The 19,586-nt window shown below is 40.2% G+C and overlaps 1 protein-coding gene across 4 annotated transcripts in view; it reads right to left on the bottom strand.

Annotated features, from left to right (window-relative positions):
• Positions 1-19,586, bottom strand: part of DNAJC6 (DnaJ heat shock protein family (Hsp40) member C6) — a 155,751-nt gene that overhangs the window by 24,634 nt on the left and 111,531 nt on the right. For all 4 annotated transcript variants that reach the window (XM_007460081.1, XM_007460082.1, XM_007460083.1 and 1 more), the window contains 6 exons: positions 11,478-11,600; positions 7,097-7,230; positions 6,392-6,586; positions 5,373-5,490; positions 1,138-1,217; positions 66-259 (listed from right to left, as the gene is read on the bottom strand). In XM_007460081.1, coding sequence (XP_007460143.1) covers positions 66-259; positions 1,138-1,217; positions 5,373-5,490; positions 6,392-6,586; positions 7,097-7,230; positions 11,478-11,600 — 844 coding nt within the window. The remainder of the gene's footprint in view (positions 1-65; positions 260-1,137; positions 1,218-5,372; positions 5,491-6,391; positions 6,587-7,096; positions 7,231-11,477; positions 11,601-19,586) is intronic.

Here is a 19,586-nt window from a genome sequence, read left to right as displayed (position 1 = left end):
TAAGTCAATGTGATAAACCACACAGAGGCTTCGTCCTGAAAACAAAACCACCAGGTGACTCATACCTCCTAAGACCAGAGTATCTTGATGCTCCTGGTGAGAAGAGAAGAGGATGCTGGGGTTGACATCTTTTGTGCAGTAATGTTCCCATGGTGGGGTTAAGTCTATCACTTTGTCATGGGGCTGTAGTTCTACATCCAGAGTCACCTGAAATAGCTGAGGATATTTTTCTGGTACATCACATGCATCCAACTCAGGCCTAAATAGAGATTTAAAATAAGATCAGTGAAAAACAATGGAACCAGTATGATGTTCGGCACAGAAACCATTGTAGATTGATTCTTAGTTTCACTCTGAGATGCATTTCTAGGGAAAAATCAACCATTAACCAGATAAGAGACTTTACTTTTCTGAGTCTCAGTTTCCTTATCTAGAGAAAAGAGGAAAATAATGCCTGCCCATAGAATTTAAATACTACTGCATGTGAAAGCATTCTAGATAGCAGGGTGGATATATCCAGACAGCAAGCACTGGCAGGACCAAATCAGTTGTTAAATTAGAGAAATAAGCCCAGAGCTACCACCTTGAGCTCTTGAATGTCTACTCCTAAGCTGACCCCAGCAACTCCCACCTATCACCCCACCCTCAGACGCTCCCTTGAGTTCTCTAGGCCACACTTTAACAATAGCAACTAAGGGTGCTATAATTTTTGGTGCAGGGGGTCCCCCAGGACCCTGCTTCAGTGCTGTGGCCTGGCATCCATTCTGACTGGTCATTGCTCATATCATACTGCTGATTCCTCTGCCTTCCATGTTGCAAAACACAAAGGGATACACAGATGCAAAGGATCACAGTATTGAAACTTTGTTCCCTCTTTGTTCACTCTTGTTCCCTCAGATGGTATTTTAGACCTTTCAATTTGAAGTCTGATCCACTTGTGTTTAGGACAAATCACACCCAACTGAAAGTTATAAAATGCAACAAGCCTCTGTATGTTGCTAAGCCACACGCTACAGCCCTGAAGCACAGGATTTGGGGGGAAGCAGCAGCATGGCACTAATGAGCCTTTAGCACTTGACTCCTAGCATTCCACAGCTGCTTGGATTGAAAAGGGATTTGGGCCCAAGTAGCACTCACTTGGTGAACTTTAAAACTGTTGTGTCCAGTGGAATGAATCCAGTATGAAACTGAAGCTGGAATATCTGAGTGTTGGTCACCTAAAAATACGAGAGAAGCACATTACAATCAATCAGTGAAAAGGGAATCAGATCAAAAGATTATGTTTGGGGGCGTCATACACCATCAACTGTTTCTATATCTGCGTCTTTGTTTTCTATGAATATTAAACAACCTCCTCATTTGGAGCTGACCCAGGTTCATTTCTAGCCTCTCCTCTCCACGAACTCTGCCTGGGCAAGCCATTCCTTTATCTGCTAATACACCTTGCAATACTTTGACTCATCCCATTCCTTCTGTCCAGGATGCCCCTGCTCCAACCTGATGAACTCATCCTTCAAGGACCACCTTGAAAGGTCACACCCTCTGTAGCCTTTCTGAACCACCACTGGATGAAACAAACTGCTCCCATTATGACATCTCATCCTACCTCTGCAATGGTAGTGGATATTCGTATATGTGTGAATTTCCCCTGAGCTCCTTAAAGGCAGAGATACAGTTTTACTCTTGTCAATCCTAAACCCCTAGGCAATGACTGGCACAGAGTATGTACTTAGCAAATATTTAATGAATTAAATATTTAAAATACAATTACTTGCTATGAACATTAGGGTGCATATACCTTTTCGAATTAGTGTTTTCATTTTCTTCAGATAGATACCCAGAAGTGAAATTGCAGGATCATGTGGTAGTTCTACTTTTAATTTGGGCGAGGGGGCGGGGGGACTCCATACTGTTTTCCATATTGGTGTAGCAATTTACATCCCCCCCAACAGTGTACGAGGGTGCCCTTTTCTCCACACCTTTGCCATAATAACACTTGTTATTTCTTGTCTTTTTGACAATAGCCATTCTGATGGGTGTGAGGTGATACCTCATTGTGGTTTTGATTTCCATTTCCCTGATGATTAGTGATGTTGAGCATCTTTGCATGTGTCTGTTGGCCATCTGTATGTCTTCTTTGGGAAAAAAGGCCTATTTAGGTCTTCTGCCCATTTTTAATTTTTTTTTTAACATTGAGTTCATAGCAGCATTATTCACAACAGCCAAAATATGGAAGCAACCTAAAGGCCCACTGACAGATGAATGGATAAAGAAGGTGTAATATATGGTTATTACTCAGCCATAAAAAAGAACGAAATCTTGCCACTTGCAACACAATGCATAGACCTGAAGGGTGTTATACCTAGTGAAATAAGTCAGACAGAGGTGAATACTGTATGCTTTACTTATATGTGGACTCTGAAAACAAAACAAATGAACAAACATAACAAAACAGAAACAGACTCACAGACACATGGAACAAACTAGTGGTTGTCACAGGGGAGAAGGGTGAAATAGGTGAAGGGGATTAAGAGGCACAAATTTCCAGTTATAAAATAAATAAGTCACCCACCCATTTTTAAATTGGGTTGTCTGTTTTTCTGATATTAAGCTCCATGAGCTGTTTGTATATTTTGGAGATTTATCCTTTGCCCATTGCTTCATTTGCAAATATTTTCTCCCACTCTGAGGGTTGTCTTTTCATCCTGTTTATGGTTTCCTTTGCTGTGCAAAAGCTTTTAAATTTCATTAGGTCCCATTTGTTTATTTTTGTTTTTATTTTCATTACCCTAGGATGTGGGTCAAAAAAGATCTTGCTGTGGTTTACGTCAAAGAGCGTTTTTCCCACATTTTCCTCTAAGAGTTTTACGGTGTCCAGTCTTACATTTAGGTCTTTAATCCATTTGGAGTTTATTTTTGTGTATGGTGTTAGGGAGTGTTCTGATTTCATTCTTTTACATGTAGCTGTCCAGTTTTCCCAGCACCACTTATTGAAGAGGTTGCCTTTTCTCCGTTGTATATTCTGGCCTCCTTTGTCATAAATTAGGTGACTATATGTCCGTGGGTTTATCCCTGGGCTTTCTATCCTGTATCACTGATCTATATTTCTGTTTTTGAACCTATTTGTAAGGCAGGTATAGAGACGTAGATGTAGAGAACGGACATGTGGACATGGCGGGGGAAGAGGAGGGTGAGATGAATTGGGAGACTGGGTTTAACATAAGTACACTACATGTGTAAAATAGACAGCTAGTGGGAACCTGCTGTATAGCACAGGGAGATCAGCTCGGTGCTCTGTGACGACCTAGATGGGTGGGATGGTGGGGGGTGGGAGGGAGGTCCAAGAGGGAGGGGATATATGTATACATATAGCTGATTCACTTCATTGTACGGCAGAAACTAACACAACACTGTAAATCAATTACACTCCAATAAAAAATAAATAAATAAATAAGTCACAAGGATGTAATGTATAGTACAGGGAATACAGTCAACATTTTATAATAACTCTGTATGGTGTGTAATCTACAAAAATAATGAATCACTATGTTGTACACCTGAAACTAATGTAACATTTTAAGTCAAGTGTACTTCAATAAATAAAAAATTTTTTAAATGCAATTACCCGTAGCGTTACTTGTGATATCCAAACGGTGGCAATACTGTAAATGTTCACCAAGTGATGAAGAGATTAATAAAAGCTACATAACCGTGCAATGGAATATTATTTGGGTATATAAAGAAGTACAGATATATGCTACAACATGGATGAACCTTGAAAACATTAGGCTAAGTGAAAGAAGCCAGTCACAAAAGACCGCACATTGTATGATTCCATTTATGTGAAATGTCCAAAATAGGCAAATCCATAGAAACAGAAAGTAGATTCCTGGTTGCCTAGGGAATGGAGGAGGAGGAAAGGAATGGACAGTGGCTGCTAAGAGGTGTAGAGTTTCTTTTGTGGGTGTTGAAAATGTTTGGGAATTAGCGGTGATGCACAACTCTTTGAAAATACTAAAAATAACTGTACTGTACACTTCAAAAGGGTGAATTTTATGTTATGTAAATTTTATCTCAATTTAAAAATTGAAAAAGTATGATTACTTCATCCTCAACAGAAATATCTCCTCTCACCCCGATCCAAATAGGGCACTATAAAAAAGGCACAAGTTTCTAAAGAGCAAGGTTTGCTCTTTAGTTCCTGGGCTTCCATCTTCTGGCAAAACCATCTGGGCAAGTCAAAACCTCTGAGGCTTAGTTTCTTCCCCTGTAAAATGAAGGCAATGGGCATAAGTAATCTTTTTTTTTTTTTTTTTTTGCAGTTTTCTTTTTTTTACTGAAGTATAGTTGATTTACAATGTTGTGTCAGTTTCTGCTGCACAGCAAAGTGATTCAGTTATACATATTTATACATTCTTTTTTATATTCTTTTCCATTGTGGTTTATCACAGGATATTGAACATAGTTCCCTGTGCTATACAGTAGGACTTTGTTGTTTGCTTCTGCTAATCCCAAACTCCCAATCCATCCCTCCCCCACCTCCCTCCCCCTTGGCAACCACAAGTCTGTTTGCTATGTCTGTGAGTCTATTTCTGTCTCATAGATAAGTTCATTTGTGTCATAGTTTAGATTCCATATATAAGTAATATCATATGGTATTTGTCTTTCTCTTCTTGGCTTACTCCATTTAGTATGATCATCTCTAAGTTCATCCATGTTGCTGCAAATGGCATTATTTCATTCTTTTTTATGGCTGAGCAGTATTCCATTATATATATATATATATATATATATAATCGAATTTATATATATATATTTTTATATACATATATACACCACATTTTCTTTTTCTTTTTTTTTCTCTCTGCATTGGGTCTTCGTTGCTGTGCGTGGGCTTTCTCTAGTTGTGGCAAGAGTGGGGGCTACTCTTCGTTGCAGTGCGTGGGCTTCTCATTTGCGGTGGCTTCTCTTGTTGCGGAGCACGGGCTCCAGGCGCGCAGGCTTCAGTAGCTGTGGCACGCGGGCTCAGTAGTTGCGGCATGTGGGCCCTAAAGTGCAGGCTCAGTAGTTGTGGTGCACAGGCTTAGTTGCTCCGCAGCATGTGGGACCTTCCCAGACCAGGGATCGAGCCCGTGTCCCCTGCATTGGCAGGGGGAGTCTTAACCACTGTGGGTGGTTAAGGGTATAGGGAAGTCCCTATACCACATTTTCTTTATCCATTCATCTGTCGATGGACACTTAGGTTGTTTCCAGAGGTAATCTTTAAATGTTTTTTCTGATTCTAAAACCAGAAGTCACTCAAGCCCAAAGTGATGTACACTCCTATTAAAGGATCAGCTGAGCTTATATCATAATTCTTTCTGAAACCATACCTTAGCCTGTAGCCGGCTTCCAATGGTTGACCTCAAGTGATACATGGAAACAACCACATCTCCTTGCACAGTGATGCTCAAGGGAATGAAGATTTTTCCATCTTGGACACGGTATTCTCTTTAAACAGAGACAAAAGCATACACTGAAAGAGAGTCTAATCTGGCACAATAACACAGGTATACAGGCACAGTCTACTGTGGCTCTGGCCAAGGCACCTGTTTGCCCAGGCCTGAACCCAGGAACCATTTCTTATCTTAAGCAAAGTAAGGAGCACAGCCAGTGCCAACTGGAAGCAAATTGGTTCTGCCACAGGATGCCACTGGTCTCATGCCAGGTCCTCTCTCTCCAACCCATCCTGATTTCTAGATAAATCAATTGCCCATTAGCAGAAATCGTTTTCCCCAAATACATGTAGCCCTGATGTATTTACCTTGCCCTAACTGTAAATTTATGATAAAAACAGAGAGAGAACAAAGAAATCTAACTGAGATCAATATAGAAACAGCAGTGAGATGCTCTGTGAGTATCTCCTATACCAATTTTGAAATTCAGTCTGTTTCAAATTAATTTCACTTCCTGTTATCATCTAGTCCCTTCTTCCATATCTCCCACCACCTCCCACTGGCACTTGCTCTTTATTATAGATTCTATAACTTTTTAATTATACGACCATCTACCTAGTTGCTCACCTAGAAACCTCACTCATTCCTGATTCTTCCATTATCGTCACCAATTCTTATCAAGGTCATCTCCTTCTTAAACGTCCAGGTCTCTGCCCTACACCACTGTCTGAACCCTCATTATAGCTCACGTTAGTCCCTTAGTTTGTATCACCATTTGAAGGGGGGCTATGGCATCCCTTGATTTAATTGTGCTTTTCTATGATTACCACCTATATTGAACATTTTTTAAAATATCAGCCATTTCATAATGTAGTCCTCAAAGGAAGAATAGGATCCAACTTACACAGGAATGGAGCAGTTCACAAGAAGAAATGAAGAAAAGTATCATGACTTACTTCATTCGTTCAAAATCTGCACAAGTTGTATATATTTTGGTTTCTCCAATCAGTACATCACAGTAAGGGCGACATCCATTTCTCTGTTTGTTGAAAAAAGGAACTGGACTGACAGTGATCGACTTAATAGTGAGAGGCTTGAAGTGAGGGCGGTAGGGTTTGTCTGCTAGGAGGTCACACATGTAGCCCAGGTACCTAAAACACAAGACAGACATTCTGTTGGTGTGACCACAGCAGAAGAAATAAGCAGTCAGTTTGCTAGAAAGTTTGCTCTCATAAATTATTAACCTATAATAAAAATTTAGTGTGTTAATTCTTTAAACATTAACTGGCAGAAGAGAATGCTGCCATAATTTAGGAAAGCTTTTATCTAGTGACACTGCTGTACTTCCCCCCGAAGAGCTGATAAAGGGGTATTTATTAAATGAAAAGCCTTACGGGCATTTCACACTAGCTCAATATTTGATCTAGCAGACTAAATTTATCAGTTAAGGGCTAGCTTTGGAAAAAAATCAGAATTTATCATCAGACGCAGTTTTAATCCAAGAGGAAGTAAGGAGATGCAGTTTAAATAAGAGAAAGAAGAAACTGTGCCCAAAGAGGGAAGACAATACATCGATTATCTAAAAAGGTTTTTCCCCTTTTTTGGGGACATGATACAAATTAGACCATGTCTGCGCCAACCCTGCATCTAGCTGACTTTACCTCCTGTGGGATGGCGAAAGTCCGATTCCTGGTCGCTTTGCGTAGAGTAATCGAACAGCTGGGCCAGAAGTAGAGTAGAGATTACAGAAAATGAACATAGCACCAACCAGAATTGATGATGCTGCCCGTCCATCCTATCAAAGAAAACGTATAAACTTGTCATAAACATGGATCGGTCAGGCACTCCACAATGAGAGTGGCTGTACTTGCAATTAAAAGAAAGAGGTGAAGGGTGGGGAGTCTGGGCGTGGGGTGTGGAGGAGAGAAATCTTAACTACAGGTGCCTGTCAGTTCAAAACTGCTCACCTGAAAACCCAAATCTGTCCCAGCTATTTAAATCACAAAGCAGCAAGGGAAGACGGATTCTTAGGATACAACTGACTCTCTGCTAACCTAAGAAACCCAGCAATATAAATTAGATTTGTACATATTTACTGAAAAATAATCTAGTCTTCAGAGTAACTGTGGACTTGTAGGATCAGAACTAACAGTTGAGGTCTCTCAGTTTAGGGTGAAGGTAAAGAGTTCTCAGGTTAGGCAAATACTGCTTTTTGGAATATGCGATGTGTGTATTTTACCCAAAGTTATGTTCCTAGATGGATATAAAATAAAGAAGCTTCACCTGATTCAACCGCACTCAGTAAAGGAATGCAAGCGATGACATTCCTGACAGATGGTGAGCAGCTTCTTCCAGAATACTTTAACTGACAAGGAGCATCCTGCTTCTGGATGAACTTCACAAAGTTCTTCCTTATACTGAACATGCTGAGTTGCAGTCTATTCCACTCAACGATCCTCATTCTTCCTTCTCTCAGGACAAAGTGTAAACCTACTCCTTTCTCCCTGGGACAACCCTTCACATATCTGAAATACTCTCCCTTTCCATCAACTTTTCTATTTTCCAGGTCGAAAACATACCCGATCTGTGATAATTTTATGTCACAACTTGATTGGACTAAGAGATGCCCAAAGAGCTGGTAAAACATTATTTCTGGGTGTGTCTGTGAGGGTGTTTCTGGAAGACATCAGCATTTGAATCAGTAGACTGAGTAGAGATTCACCCTCACCAAAGTGGGCTGGCATCACCCAACCTGTTGAGGGTCCAAATAGAACAAAAAGGCAAAGGAAGGGAGAATTCTCTTTGTCTTCTTGAGCTGGGACCTCCATCTTCTCCCTGTTCTTGGACATCGGAGCTCTTGGCTTTCAGACCTACACCAGCAGCCCCCTTGGTTCTCACGGCTTCAAACATGGACTAAATGTTACCACTGGCTTTCCTGGTTCTCCATCTTGCAGGAGGCAGATTGTGGGACTTCTAGGCCTCCAGAATCACTTGAGCCAATTCCTATAATAAATCTCCTCTTACATATGTATCTCTACACATATCCTGTCAGTTCTGTTTCTCTGGAGAACCCCGACTACTACACAATCCCTTCAATTCTTCCTCATTTGATGTTCCATTTTAAGAGACATCATCATTCAGTGGACTTCCTCTTAACAGACTCCAGTTTTAAAACAACAGCCTTAAATGTGCTGCCCAGATGTGAAATGCAAGATATAAGATGTGCTCTGACCAAACTAGAGAGGAAATATCATCTTCCTTAGTGTGGTAAGAACACTATGCTTTCATTAACATAACCCCAGGCTAAACTAGTTTAAATGTAAGCTAAATCGCACCATAAGTTCTTATTGATCTTTCTATTCACTAAAACTGTTAGTTCTTTTTCAAATGATGTGTTAATAGACAAACACACTTAATCTTTTGGAACCAGAATTCGGGACTTTACATCTATCCTGTGTTTAATTTCACATTGGTAGTTTCTATTTAAATGACCAACCTGAGAAAACTGATAAGCTTGCCTCCACATTTTCAAAGCTGTCAATAAAAGGGCAACCAAATGCAACCTTTTCCTGGGAGGATGCTGATCCATTAGTCACCTATCTTTGGAAGCAATATTCAGCCAGTATTTGTCTAAATGTATAAAAATTTAGCCCAAATTTCTCCATCTTGAATATAAGAAATGGGGAAATATCTCGCAGGACTCCAATAAACTATCTCTACTAATCTATTAGTCTTGTTCCAAAAGTTCAGTGGTTTGATATGTGTGTTCATAATGAATCGATGTGGACTCCTTTTTTCTAAGAGTTTAAAATCATCTGTGCACAAATTGTCTTAGAATTTCGCCTTGAATTGCCATCAGGCTCACCAGCCTGTAAGTTTCCAGGATCAGCCTCCTCCACCTTTTGGAAAAACATCTCCTCTCCTTGCTTGACTGGCACTTTCCTCCCTGTTGCCTCACATTGCATAAGGAGCCCATAATTGCTTTCCCAAGTGCTTTTAGCATTCTGTCACATAATTTAAGTCTAGAGAGGGGACTATTTTTAAGTACTGTGACGCTCTTTTACTATCTCCCTACATCTCAGCTTTGTCTTAATTATCAGTGTTACTCCCTTTCTAGCTTGACATCTGTTCCCCCGATGAAGGAACAGAATAAAGGACTTAAGATTATACCGTGTGCCTCCAGCACTCATTGTTGTCCTTATTCCAAGGACAGTTTTCTTTAAAAAGACATTTTTCTCAATCTTAATTCTTTTTAGAATTTAGTCTTCCTGACACTCTTTTAACAGGTTCGTGGCTCTTAGATATGTGTTCCCTCCTTTTATCAGCCATGCAGGTCTTTTTAAAAGTTTTCTTAGTTTTTTTAATTAAAAGGTGAATATATGCTTATTTTTAATAAAACAGCAGTATATATAGGATAAAAATAAATGCTCCCACCTCCAGCTGTAATTCCACTTCCAAAGACTTGGTGCAGACTTCCAACTCATGCATGTCCTTTTTCAGTAAGCCTAGAGAGCAGGCTATAGGGTCTTCACTCTTTGTATGTCTCTTCTTTTTTCTTCTTCATTGGGTTTTTATTTGTTATGATTGTATCATTAGAACTGGGAGCCTCTGGTCTCTCTCGAGCCATCTTCTCTTACAAAGCTGCCAGACCTAGGCTCGCTGAACTTTTAGAAAGTTCTCGAGTGAAGAAAAAAATCACCAAAGTACCTAAAGGCTGCTTAGTCTCTAAAAATAATCTGTCCTTTATACAATCTGTTCTGTCTCTGAAAGGAAAACCCTTTGGCCTTTCACATTAAACTCCTACGAAACACCAAGTGTTCTTCTTTTATTACCAAGAATTTGGGGATGTGAGATGGAAAGAAGAAAAAAATCTCAGCTTTCATCCCTCTTTTAGCCAACTGGCACTCAAGAAAGAGGGAGAAAATCATCAACTAAGATTATAGCAAAAAACACACCTTGAAGTTTATAGAAGCATTGAATAGTTCTAGTATTTATGCTCAGATTTTATGTGTGTGTTCATTTCTTTATATATCCAATCGCTTATTCAAATCTTTCATACCTTGTGACTTTCTGTTTGAATAGAATAAAAAAAAAAAATCCCACAAGGACTCAGAGGCAAAAAATATACAAATCAATTTTCACTGCAAAGTAAAGGAGATGTTACAGTGGAGGATTCCTGGACTGAATGTCAATATTATGACATGGTGTGAGTGTGTTTCGTGTTTGGTAATTGCAATCATTGTTGCTTGGTGTCAGTTTATTTATCTCTTGTAAAAATAAAATACAGTGTTAAAAAAAAAAAAAATCTTTCATACCTGGGATTCCAAAGTAAAAAAGGCACAGTTCTTGCCCACAGGATGCTCACAGTCTAGTGGGGAAACAGGCGGGCCACCAGATTATGATGACGTAGTATATTAAATGCTTAAATCCAAAGACGTTTAGATATATAGGTCGAATGTCCATATTGTCAAAAAAGATTTTACCTAAAGTTGAGTTTTAAACAATAGGCAAGAGCCCTCCAGAGGAAGGGTTGGGGAAAGGGACTCTAGGAAGTCAGTGGTCAGAAAGATCATCAGTCCCACTGGGAATTGCTATAAAATACAGTCTATCTATGTGACTACTTATAAGGGCATAGATGTCTTTTTATTTCATTTTTATTCAAACATAAAGGTAAGAGAAGAATATTCCAGTGTGCTAATGTCAATTCTATTCACCCAAAACTCAATGGCATTTTTGCCTATGCCCACACAGCTCTTGTTTCTATCTCTTTTATAATAGTTAGCACATTCCAGAGGCCCTGTATTATGTGGGTTGTATACATATCTGCCTCTCCCACTGGTATTCGAGCTTTAGGGCAAGAATAATAAGTTTTCCCCTCATTTTATATCCCTCACATCACCTAATTCCTAAGTGGGTTCTTAAGAAATGCTTATTCAACTTAAGCATTACCTGGTTCACCAGTCTGTGTAAGGCCATTTGTGTTTGACCAAACCAAACCAGCACGAATGATAGCCACAACAGCAACAAGAAAAGGTTACTCACCAAGCAATGGACAACACAGACGTTTTTGGGATTCTGTAGTAGCCAGTTATACATATTCCGACACACAGCAAAGAGGTTGTGCAGACTGGGGGCCTGCCTGATGGGCCAACTGCATTCTGAGACCTAAAGGAACACAGCGGAAGGAAATGAATTTGCCAAGCGACTTCCTCTCCATGGGCAGGTAGCACACCAAACAACTTCTGGAAGTGACACTACATTCTCTTTTAATACAGCAGAAAGATTTGGGAACAGGGTCCAAACACAGAAAGAAGAGTTTAATCCTGCAATTTTTTTAATTTAAAAATTCTGTTTTGGTAAACATATTTTGAAATATTGGGGTGGCCAAAAAGTTCCTTCGAGTTTTGGTAAGCTCTTACGGAAAAACACGAACGAACTTTTTGGCCAATCCAAAACATTTTAAATTAAACTAGATGATTTAACATACATATTTGGATTTTTAAAGGTTCCAATATTTGGATTTCAAAGGTTCAATGTTCCACTGCATTTAATTTCTATTTAGTATAAAATGTTTTGACCTGCCTACTAGATGCTTAATTATAGGATTATATTATAAATCCTGCACTATCCCTAAGTTTATCCAAGACGATAAAAGTGAAAACACGAAAAAGTGCTGCTGAATAAGCTAAAGATAGGCTTTTTCAAGGGTTTTATTTCTTCCTCTTTTAATGAGGGAACCTACAACTCCATGGGGGCAACCTCTAGCATTTTCATTCATCTAACACACGTTCATTTTAACACATTATAGGATATCAGCTATGTTCCTAGAATTCTGCTTGGCTCTGATCTGTACAACAGTCATATAAGACAGGTACTAATATGATCTCTATTTTGCAGATAAGAAAACTGACTCTCAGAGGTTGTCTTGTCTGACGTCACACTGCTGGTCAGTACCAGCATTGCAACCCAGGTCTTCTGAGTATAAGTTACTTTGATACAACAGTATACTGGTTGAGATTATCATTTGCCTCAAAATTCTAGGCATGAGCCTCAATCGATTAGGTATTTATTAATTTAACAGTAAGGAAAAATTTAGGCAAATTTCATGACCTCTCTAAGCCTTTCTCCATAAAATGTCATGAATGATACCTACCTACCTGCCTCATAGGGTTGTGGCTACTACATGAGAATGTATTTCAAGGGCTTAGCTCAGTATCTGACATACACAAAGTGATCAATTAATACAGGCTATCATTATTATTATTATTATTATTTTATCAGGTAACTGCCAGCGCAAAGCCCTAAGGTCAGATAGAGCTAGCTATGTTTGGAAAAAATGAATGAAACCGTATACGGCAAAATCATAGACTGAAGGGTCAGATCATACCAGGCCTTGTTAAGAACTGAGAGAAGTATTTAAGAAGGAGAGTGACTCTCGCATTTTCCAAAGACCTCTCAAGGTCCAGGATGGAGAAGAGATATGGATGACACAAGACGAAAGTCAGAGAGTGCAGTCAGGTAGCTATATTAGGAATCTAAGTAAGAAATGATGGTGGCTTAGGCTGGATGAGTGGCAGTGGGACACACAAAGACTTGAGGGATTCAAAACATAGAGAGGAAGTGGAATGCCTGTACAAGACTCAGGGATTGATCACAGGGTGACAGTGCATGAGTGTGGAGGGGGAGGAATCGAGGATGACTGCTAGGTTTCCAGCCTGAATGGCTGGATAAAAGGATAAAAGGATGGCAGGTGCCACTGGCTGATACAGGGAATTCTGGAGAAAACAACAGGTTTTTTACAGATGGTGTCATCAGAAAGTGCTCTGCAACACTAATACCACTGGTCTAAGAAAACCCAAACGTCCCAAATTCTTTACATTTAAGAGTGGGGAGAGAGAGACAGGAATAATCTGTTTGGTTCATGCTTTTCTAGTAACTAGATAATAACTAGTCAAAATATAAGTGGGAAATTATCTGTGGTCTCTAGAGCTGACACCTGAAAGCAAACACATGGAGTTTCTCTCTCTCTGTGGCTGCCAAAAAACCCATTCTTTTTGGTTAATTTGTAACTTTTTTCCTACAAAATGATTGTGGGTAGTGTCAGGGGGCCTTCCAGGTTATTAATTTTCCTAGACCTTTGAGAATGACAGGTATAGTTTATTAAACAAAGTAGAGGAAATGCCTAACAAAGCTACCAAACAATCCAGGGTGACCCAGTATTGGGCCTCTGTCGATTTAAACTCCATAACAGCTTGCCCCTTTCACCCAACATGATTTGGGTCTATTTCTGGCCCATTCTTTATCCTCAGATAGATTCCCCAATGACAAGTTCTCAAGGAATGGAAATAATATATTGATTAAAAACAGAATAATTGGGAAGAAAAATTTTGCCATCAGAGGAATTGCAAAATGTACATTTATACAAGCTGCTTCCTGCCTGTGATGTTTTTCCTTCCCTTGGTAAATTTCTATTCATACTCCAAAGCCGAAGTTCAAGTGTTCTCTTGTCTCCGACAGTTTCTCTAACACCCAGGCAGAAGTGCTCAGTCAAGTCATCTTTGTCCATTTTCATCTGTTATAGCTTTCACCAGTAGAGCAAAATGGTGAAGCCACAGTTGGGTTTTCACCTTAGCTTTACCACTTACTACCTGATTCACCTTAGACAAGTTGCTAACCTCTCCAAGCCTCAATTCTCTTGTGTGTAAAATAAAAATGGTGGTAAGAATTAACGAGCACAATGTAAACACAGTTAGTGCCAGCTTATTGTATTCAAATTAACTGTTTATGTCTGTCTCCCCCTCTAGACACTAAGCTCCATGAGAAGAGTAGACCATTTTTCATTTTTGTAACCCAAGTCCAGAGTCCACGTGCTAGTCCAATGGCAGGCACTCAGTAGGTATTTGCTGAGTGAATCAATGAGTGAAAGAACGAAGGAATGAACCCTATTTGGCAATGTCTCCTTTTTTTTTTTTTTTTTGCCGTACGCGGGCCTCCCACTGCTGCGGCCTCTCCCGCCGTGGAGCACAGGCTCCGGACATGCAGGCCCAGCCGCTCTGCGGCACGTGGGATCCTCCTGGACCGGGGCACGAGCCCGGGTCCCCCGCATCCGCAGGCAGACCTCCAACCACTGTGCCACCAGGGAAGCCCAGCAATCTCTTCTTATAATAAGATTTGTCTTTGTCTACATGTAAAATATCTTGAGGAAGGAACCGATTTTGTTGTTTTTTTAGATTGTGACCATGTAAAAGTGTAGGAAATTTGTTTTCTCAGGCAGTATTTTTAAACCTTTTAGAAACTGTATGTCACTCCTACAAACACTAAATGTCAATATCTATGAGTCTCAGCTAAAAGCTGGCTAAACTGTTCTTAGCACAATAGGCTAATTGTTCAGAATCATTAAATCAATCAAGTAAATAATATTAATTTAAAGTACTGCATAATTACATATTTACTTGATATATAATTATACTCCATTAAGCAAACATACAATTAGAATGTTTTAAAAGCATGTGCTCTGTCTAAAGGGGAAAAACATTTAAGGCATAAACAAAATCAAAAAAAATTTTTAAATGAATTCAATCCCTGCAAGCGATTTCTGTAGCTCTGTGAGATTCACAGCTTCATGCAATAAGCACAATCCTTGGGCAGGTGACACTTCATGATGCTGCCTCCAGTCTCTCTGAACCCCTCCCGGAGCTGTAGAGCATCAGAAAATGCCATATGGATTACAGGCTGCCATGACACCACCCAGTGGGAAAGGAGGCCAGAACAGCACCAGGGCTGGATGCCATTTGGTTTTCATCTTTCTGTCTCCCCAAGCACGAGAGGAGATGACAGAAGCATCCCATTTGCTGAGCCTAAGAGCAAAAGGAGCTATGGAGAATCAGACTGAAGAGCCATATCCAGTGTCTTAAGAATCTGACACCATTTTTGAAGGACAGGAGTACTTGAGGCAATAATTTATTTGGTATTTTATTATTATTAATGGTAATTATAGCTTCCACTTACTGAATGTTTACTCTAAGCCAGACATTGCTATCAAATGTCTTCCTTACAGCAAACGTAAAGAAAAATTTTCTATTTGTGAGATAGGAACCCTTGTTATCTCCATTTTATACGGGAGAAAACTGAGCTTTAGATGAGGTGAAGTAACTTACCCAAGAAGAGGAACAGCTGGGATGCGAATCTAGGATAATTTTTAAAATTCAAAATTTGTGCATATTATATGAATTTCACCTCAATAAAAAAATAATAAAAATTCGTATACTGTCTGATGATTATTAACTACAATTCCATCTTAAATTTGTGAGATAGTTATGGGATCAAGTGATGGCTATTTCTTTACCAAAGTTAATAAGACATTCAATTCAGTGAAGGCTGCAGAACTAGAATGTGGGACTTCCTGGTCCTCTGGCTCCCAGGCCAGGGATATTTTTCTGCCCCATTATTTCCTGTCCTTACACTGATGCACAGTGACAGAGGACAGATGAATATAATCTATAAAGTTTCTCCGCTATGGCCAACTCCCGTCACCAACCAGCAAACCAGAGCAGAAACAACTGGGAGCTATGGTGACCTCTTTGATGAATTCTGGAAGGAAAAAGGAAAAAAAAAATGTGACCTTCAAACAATCCTTTAAGAAACCCAAGTTGATCATATATTTTCCTAAAATTAAGTTCTTTGCAAAGAGGAAGAAATTCTACAAGATTATGCAGTTTAGAAATAGTCAAAATAAAAGAAGATTCTAAAAGAACCAGCTGGGTTTATCTTTTCAATGCTACTAACTGGGCTCCTTCAGCATACCCCTTCCTGGTTAGACAGAGGAAGGAGGCTCAAAGTGGCACTGGAATAGCATTATCAGAATGTAAGAACTTTAGGGCAGGCTAGACTTGGTGGCCATCCATCTGCTTTTCCATTTACTGCCAACAGCAACACCAAGAAATGTGTAAAGCAGTAGTTCCTGATATTCTAGGGCAGAGCTATAAAACCTTCTGTGCAGAAATGGAACCAGTGCACACACACATACACACAGAATAAATGGCTATAGTGTTTACTTGGGGGATGATGAACAAGGTTTGGGTATAGATAACTAGTGATGGTTACAGAATATTGTGAGTGAATTTAATGCTGCTGAATTGTACACTTACAAATGCTTAAAATGGTAGGTTTATGTTATGTGTATTTTACCACAATAAAGAAAAAATAGGAGTGAATACAGATGGTTAAACTCTCTGAAGCCCATGCATGGATCAAAATATACAGTGGAACCATGTCTTTTAAACTCAGATTCAGAACATCTGGCTTAGATGATGCATCTCATTGGTCTACAGGACTTCACTGTCAACATCAGGATGTTTATTTCCTCAAGGTAGATACTGGCTAAGAAGAGTCAAAACACTGACATTCAATATCTCCTCTGCAGTCCTGAATAGGTATTCTAGCACTCTGAATGAAGGGCTATCTGCCATGTTTTGTTTTGAGTCAAATCCTCTGCTAAAATTGAAACTAAACACAGAGTCCTATTTTAACATTCTGTTACATATGCAAATACTAAGGAATTGCTATTTAATTATTTCATATGATTCCTGTCAACCCATGTGGTTTCTAAGCCTAAAAGTGAATCAAAATACAGAATGATGCCCCTCAAAAAAGTAAAATCTTCCTAGAAACAGCCTGTCTCTGTCACCACCATCTTTATCTCCAATCACACGTCACATAACAAAAAGGTAAAATGACTGAGTTCAGGGTTCAAGGCATAGAGATATAGACACAGCTGGACTCCTGTGAGTGTATAAATAAAACCAGTCTTGTGTTTGGTCTTTTCCAACAGTGGTATTTATAGAAGCCTTGGCCATCTACATTTATTAAAATAAGATTTAGCTGCAGACCTAGCACTCCACTGGTCTGGAAGGAGGAGAAAATGATTTCAGACCTCAAGGACTGGAAGATGAGAACCAAGAACACTTTTCTAAGTCATGCAACAGTGGGATGCAAATCAATTTGCGGTGTTAGTGCTGGGAAGAGAAAGGACTAGGAACTTGAAAAGAGATGTAGCCACATCAAAAACAGAGCTAAGGGGCTTCCCTGGTGGCGCAGTGGTTGAGAGTCCGCCTGCCGATGCAGGGGACACGGGTTCCTGCCCCGGTCCGGGAAGATCCCACATGCCGCGGAGTGGCTGCGCCCGTGAGCCACGGCTGCTGAGCCTGCGTAACTGGAGGCTGTGCTCCGCAACGGGAGAGGCCACAACAGTGAGAGGCCCGTGTACCGCACACACACACACACACACACACACACAACAGAGCTAAGATGAAAATACTAAGGCTGTGGGACTGTCCTAAGATGCAACTGAGGGTTGAGGGAGCTAGGTCAGAGGGTCCTCTTCCAGTCCCCAGAGTTCTGGGACTATCTATAAAGGGCTAAAGGTGCAGTGCAATCCTGCATTTTAGGGGAAAGAATTGGAAAAGCCTTGTGGTATGTGGAAATCCTCCCCTTAGCGAAATTTGGCAAACAAAGAAGGGGTGGGGGTGTGGCATGCGTGGCCTTTCAGGGAGTGGGAGCAGCTCATGCAAAGAGACGGTGCGTCTCCCCTGGTAGGAGCATGGTTCTCAGGCAGCGGAGAACAGTGAAAGATGAGCTAGAGAGGCACAGAGGCCAGATCATGCGGAGCCTGGTAAGACACAGACTACAGTTCACATGGAGAAGAAATAACCCCACCGCTTTCACCTAGACAAGACTCATGCATCAAGGTCCAGCTCTCACTGCTGTCTCCCTTTACTAAACTCCCTCAGTAGGTACTGTAAATATTATTGTCTTTAGAACGTCCTGACTTCTCTCTCCAACTAGGCTTAAAGAATAAGAATCAAACTTTTTTTAGTTAATTAATTAATTATTTTTATTTTTGGCTGCGTTGGGTCTTTGTTGCTGTGCACGGGCTTTCTCTAGTTGTGGCGAGCAGGGGCTACTCTTTGTTGCGGTGCACAGGTTTCTCATTGTGGTGGCTTCTCTTGTTGCAGAGCATAGGCTCTAGGCATGCGGGCTTCAGTAGATGCAGCACACGGGCTTCAGCAGTTGCGGCATGTGGGCTCAGCAGTTGCGGCACGTGGGCTCTAGGGCACGCGGGCTTCAGTAGCTGTGGCGCATGGGCTCAGTAGTTGTGGCTTGCGGGCTATAGGGTGCAGCCTCAGTAGTTGCGATGCACGGGCTTAGTTGTTCCGGGGCATGTGGGATCTTCCCAGACCAGGGATAGAACCCGTGTCGCCTGCACTGGCAGGTGGATTCTTAACCACTGCGCCACCAAGGAAGTCCCAAGAATCAAATTTTTATTTGATATCTGTGTGTTCAACAATTCTTGGCAGGCACATTCAATCTTCTGAGAGACATTTCTTAGCCATGCCAGGCACCGTTCCAGGTAGCAAATAAAATTAACGTGTTCCCAGCTCTTCTAGGGCAACTGAGAGCAGTCTGGGGCAGATGTTCCATATGCAATTCCTGGTTTCTTTGGTAAGACTGTTAAATCTGGTCACAAAATACATAGTTACACTAATTGATGCCTTTCTTTAAATATCTTTGTAAAAGAGCTTGCTTTTATAAATCATATATACATATAAGAGATACCTTTATATGCATGAATGCTTCTATAGTGATATTACATCTTTATTTACTTCCAGAGGGAAAATTTTTTCAAGATTAAATAAAATTTCTATGAAATATTATACAGGATGTTCCATGGTCCTTCAGTTATGAAAATGATGGCACTATGTGTATCACTGAGTCACTCTGCTGTAGAGCAGAGATTGGCACAGCACTGTAAATCAACTATGCTTCAATAAAAACAAATCAGAAAAAAGAAAGAAAGAAAGAAAATGATGGCACTGAGTCTCCAAACAAGAAAAAATCAATTCAAAATGCTTGCATCTGAATTAGAAATAAAATACCCACATTTTTGTTGGATGCTAATTCACTTGCTCTGAATTAGGTAATAGATGGAATAAGAGGTGGAAGGGCAGTTAACTACAGGGAATATTAAAGAGCTGCATTTGAAATCTCCGTTGTAGAATGGGAATTTGGACGAAACCACTTTAGAATGGTTTTATCAGTGCTTCTCAGAGAGTGGCTCGCAGGGCAACAGCAGAAGCAGCACCAGGAAGTTGT

The sequence above is a fragment of the Lipotes vexillifer genome, unplaced genomic scaffold (assembly GCF_000442215.2).
Source record: "Lipotes vexillifer unplaced genomic scaffold, Lipotes_vexillifer_v1.1 scaffold134, whole genome shotgun sequence".
NCBI classification, from domain to species: Eukaryota; Metazoa; Chordata; class Mammalia; order Artiodactyla; family Lipotidae; genus Lipotes; species Lipotes vexillifer.
This window is presented reverse-complemented; position numbering and strand designations above follow the sequence as displayed.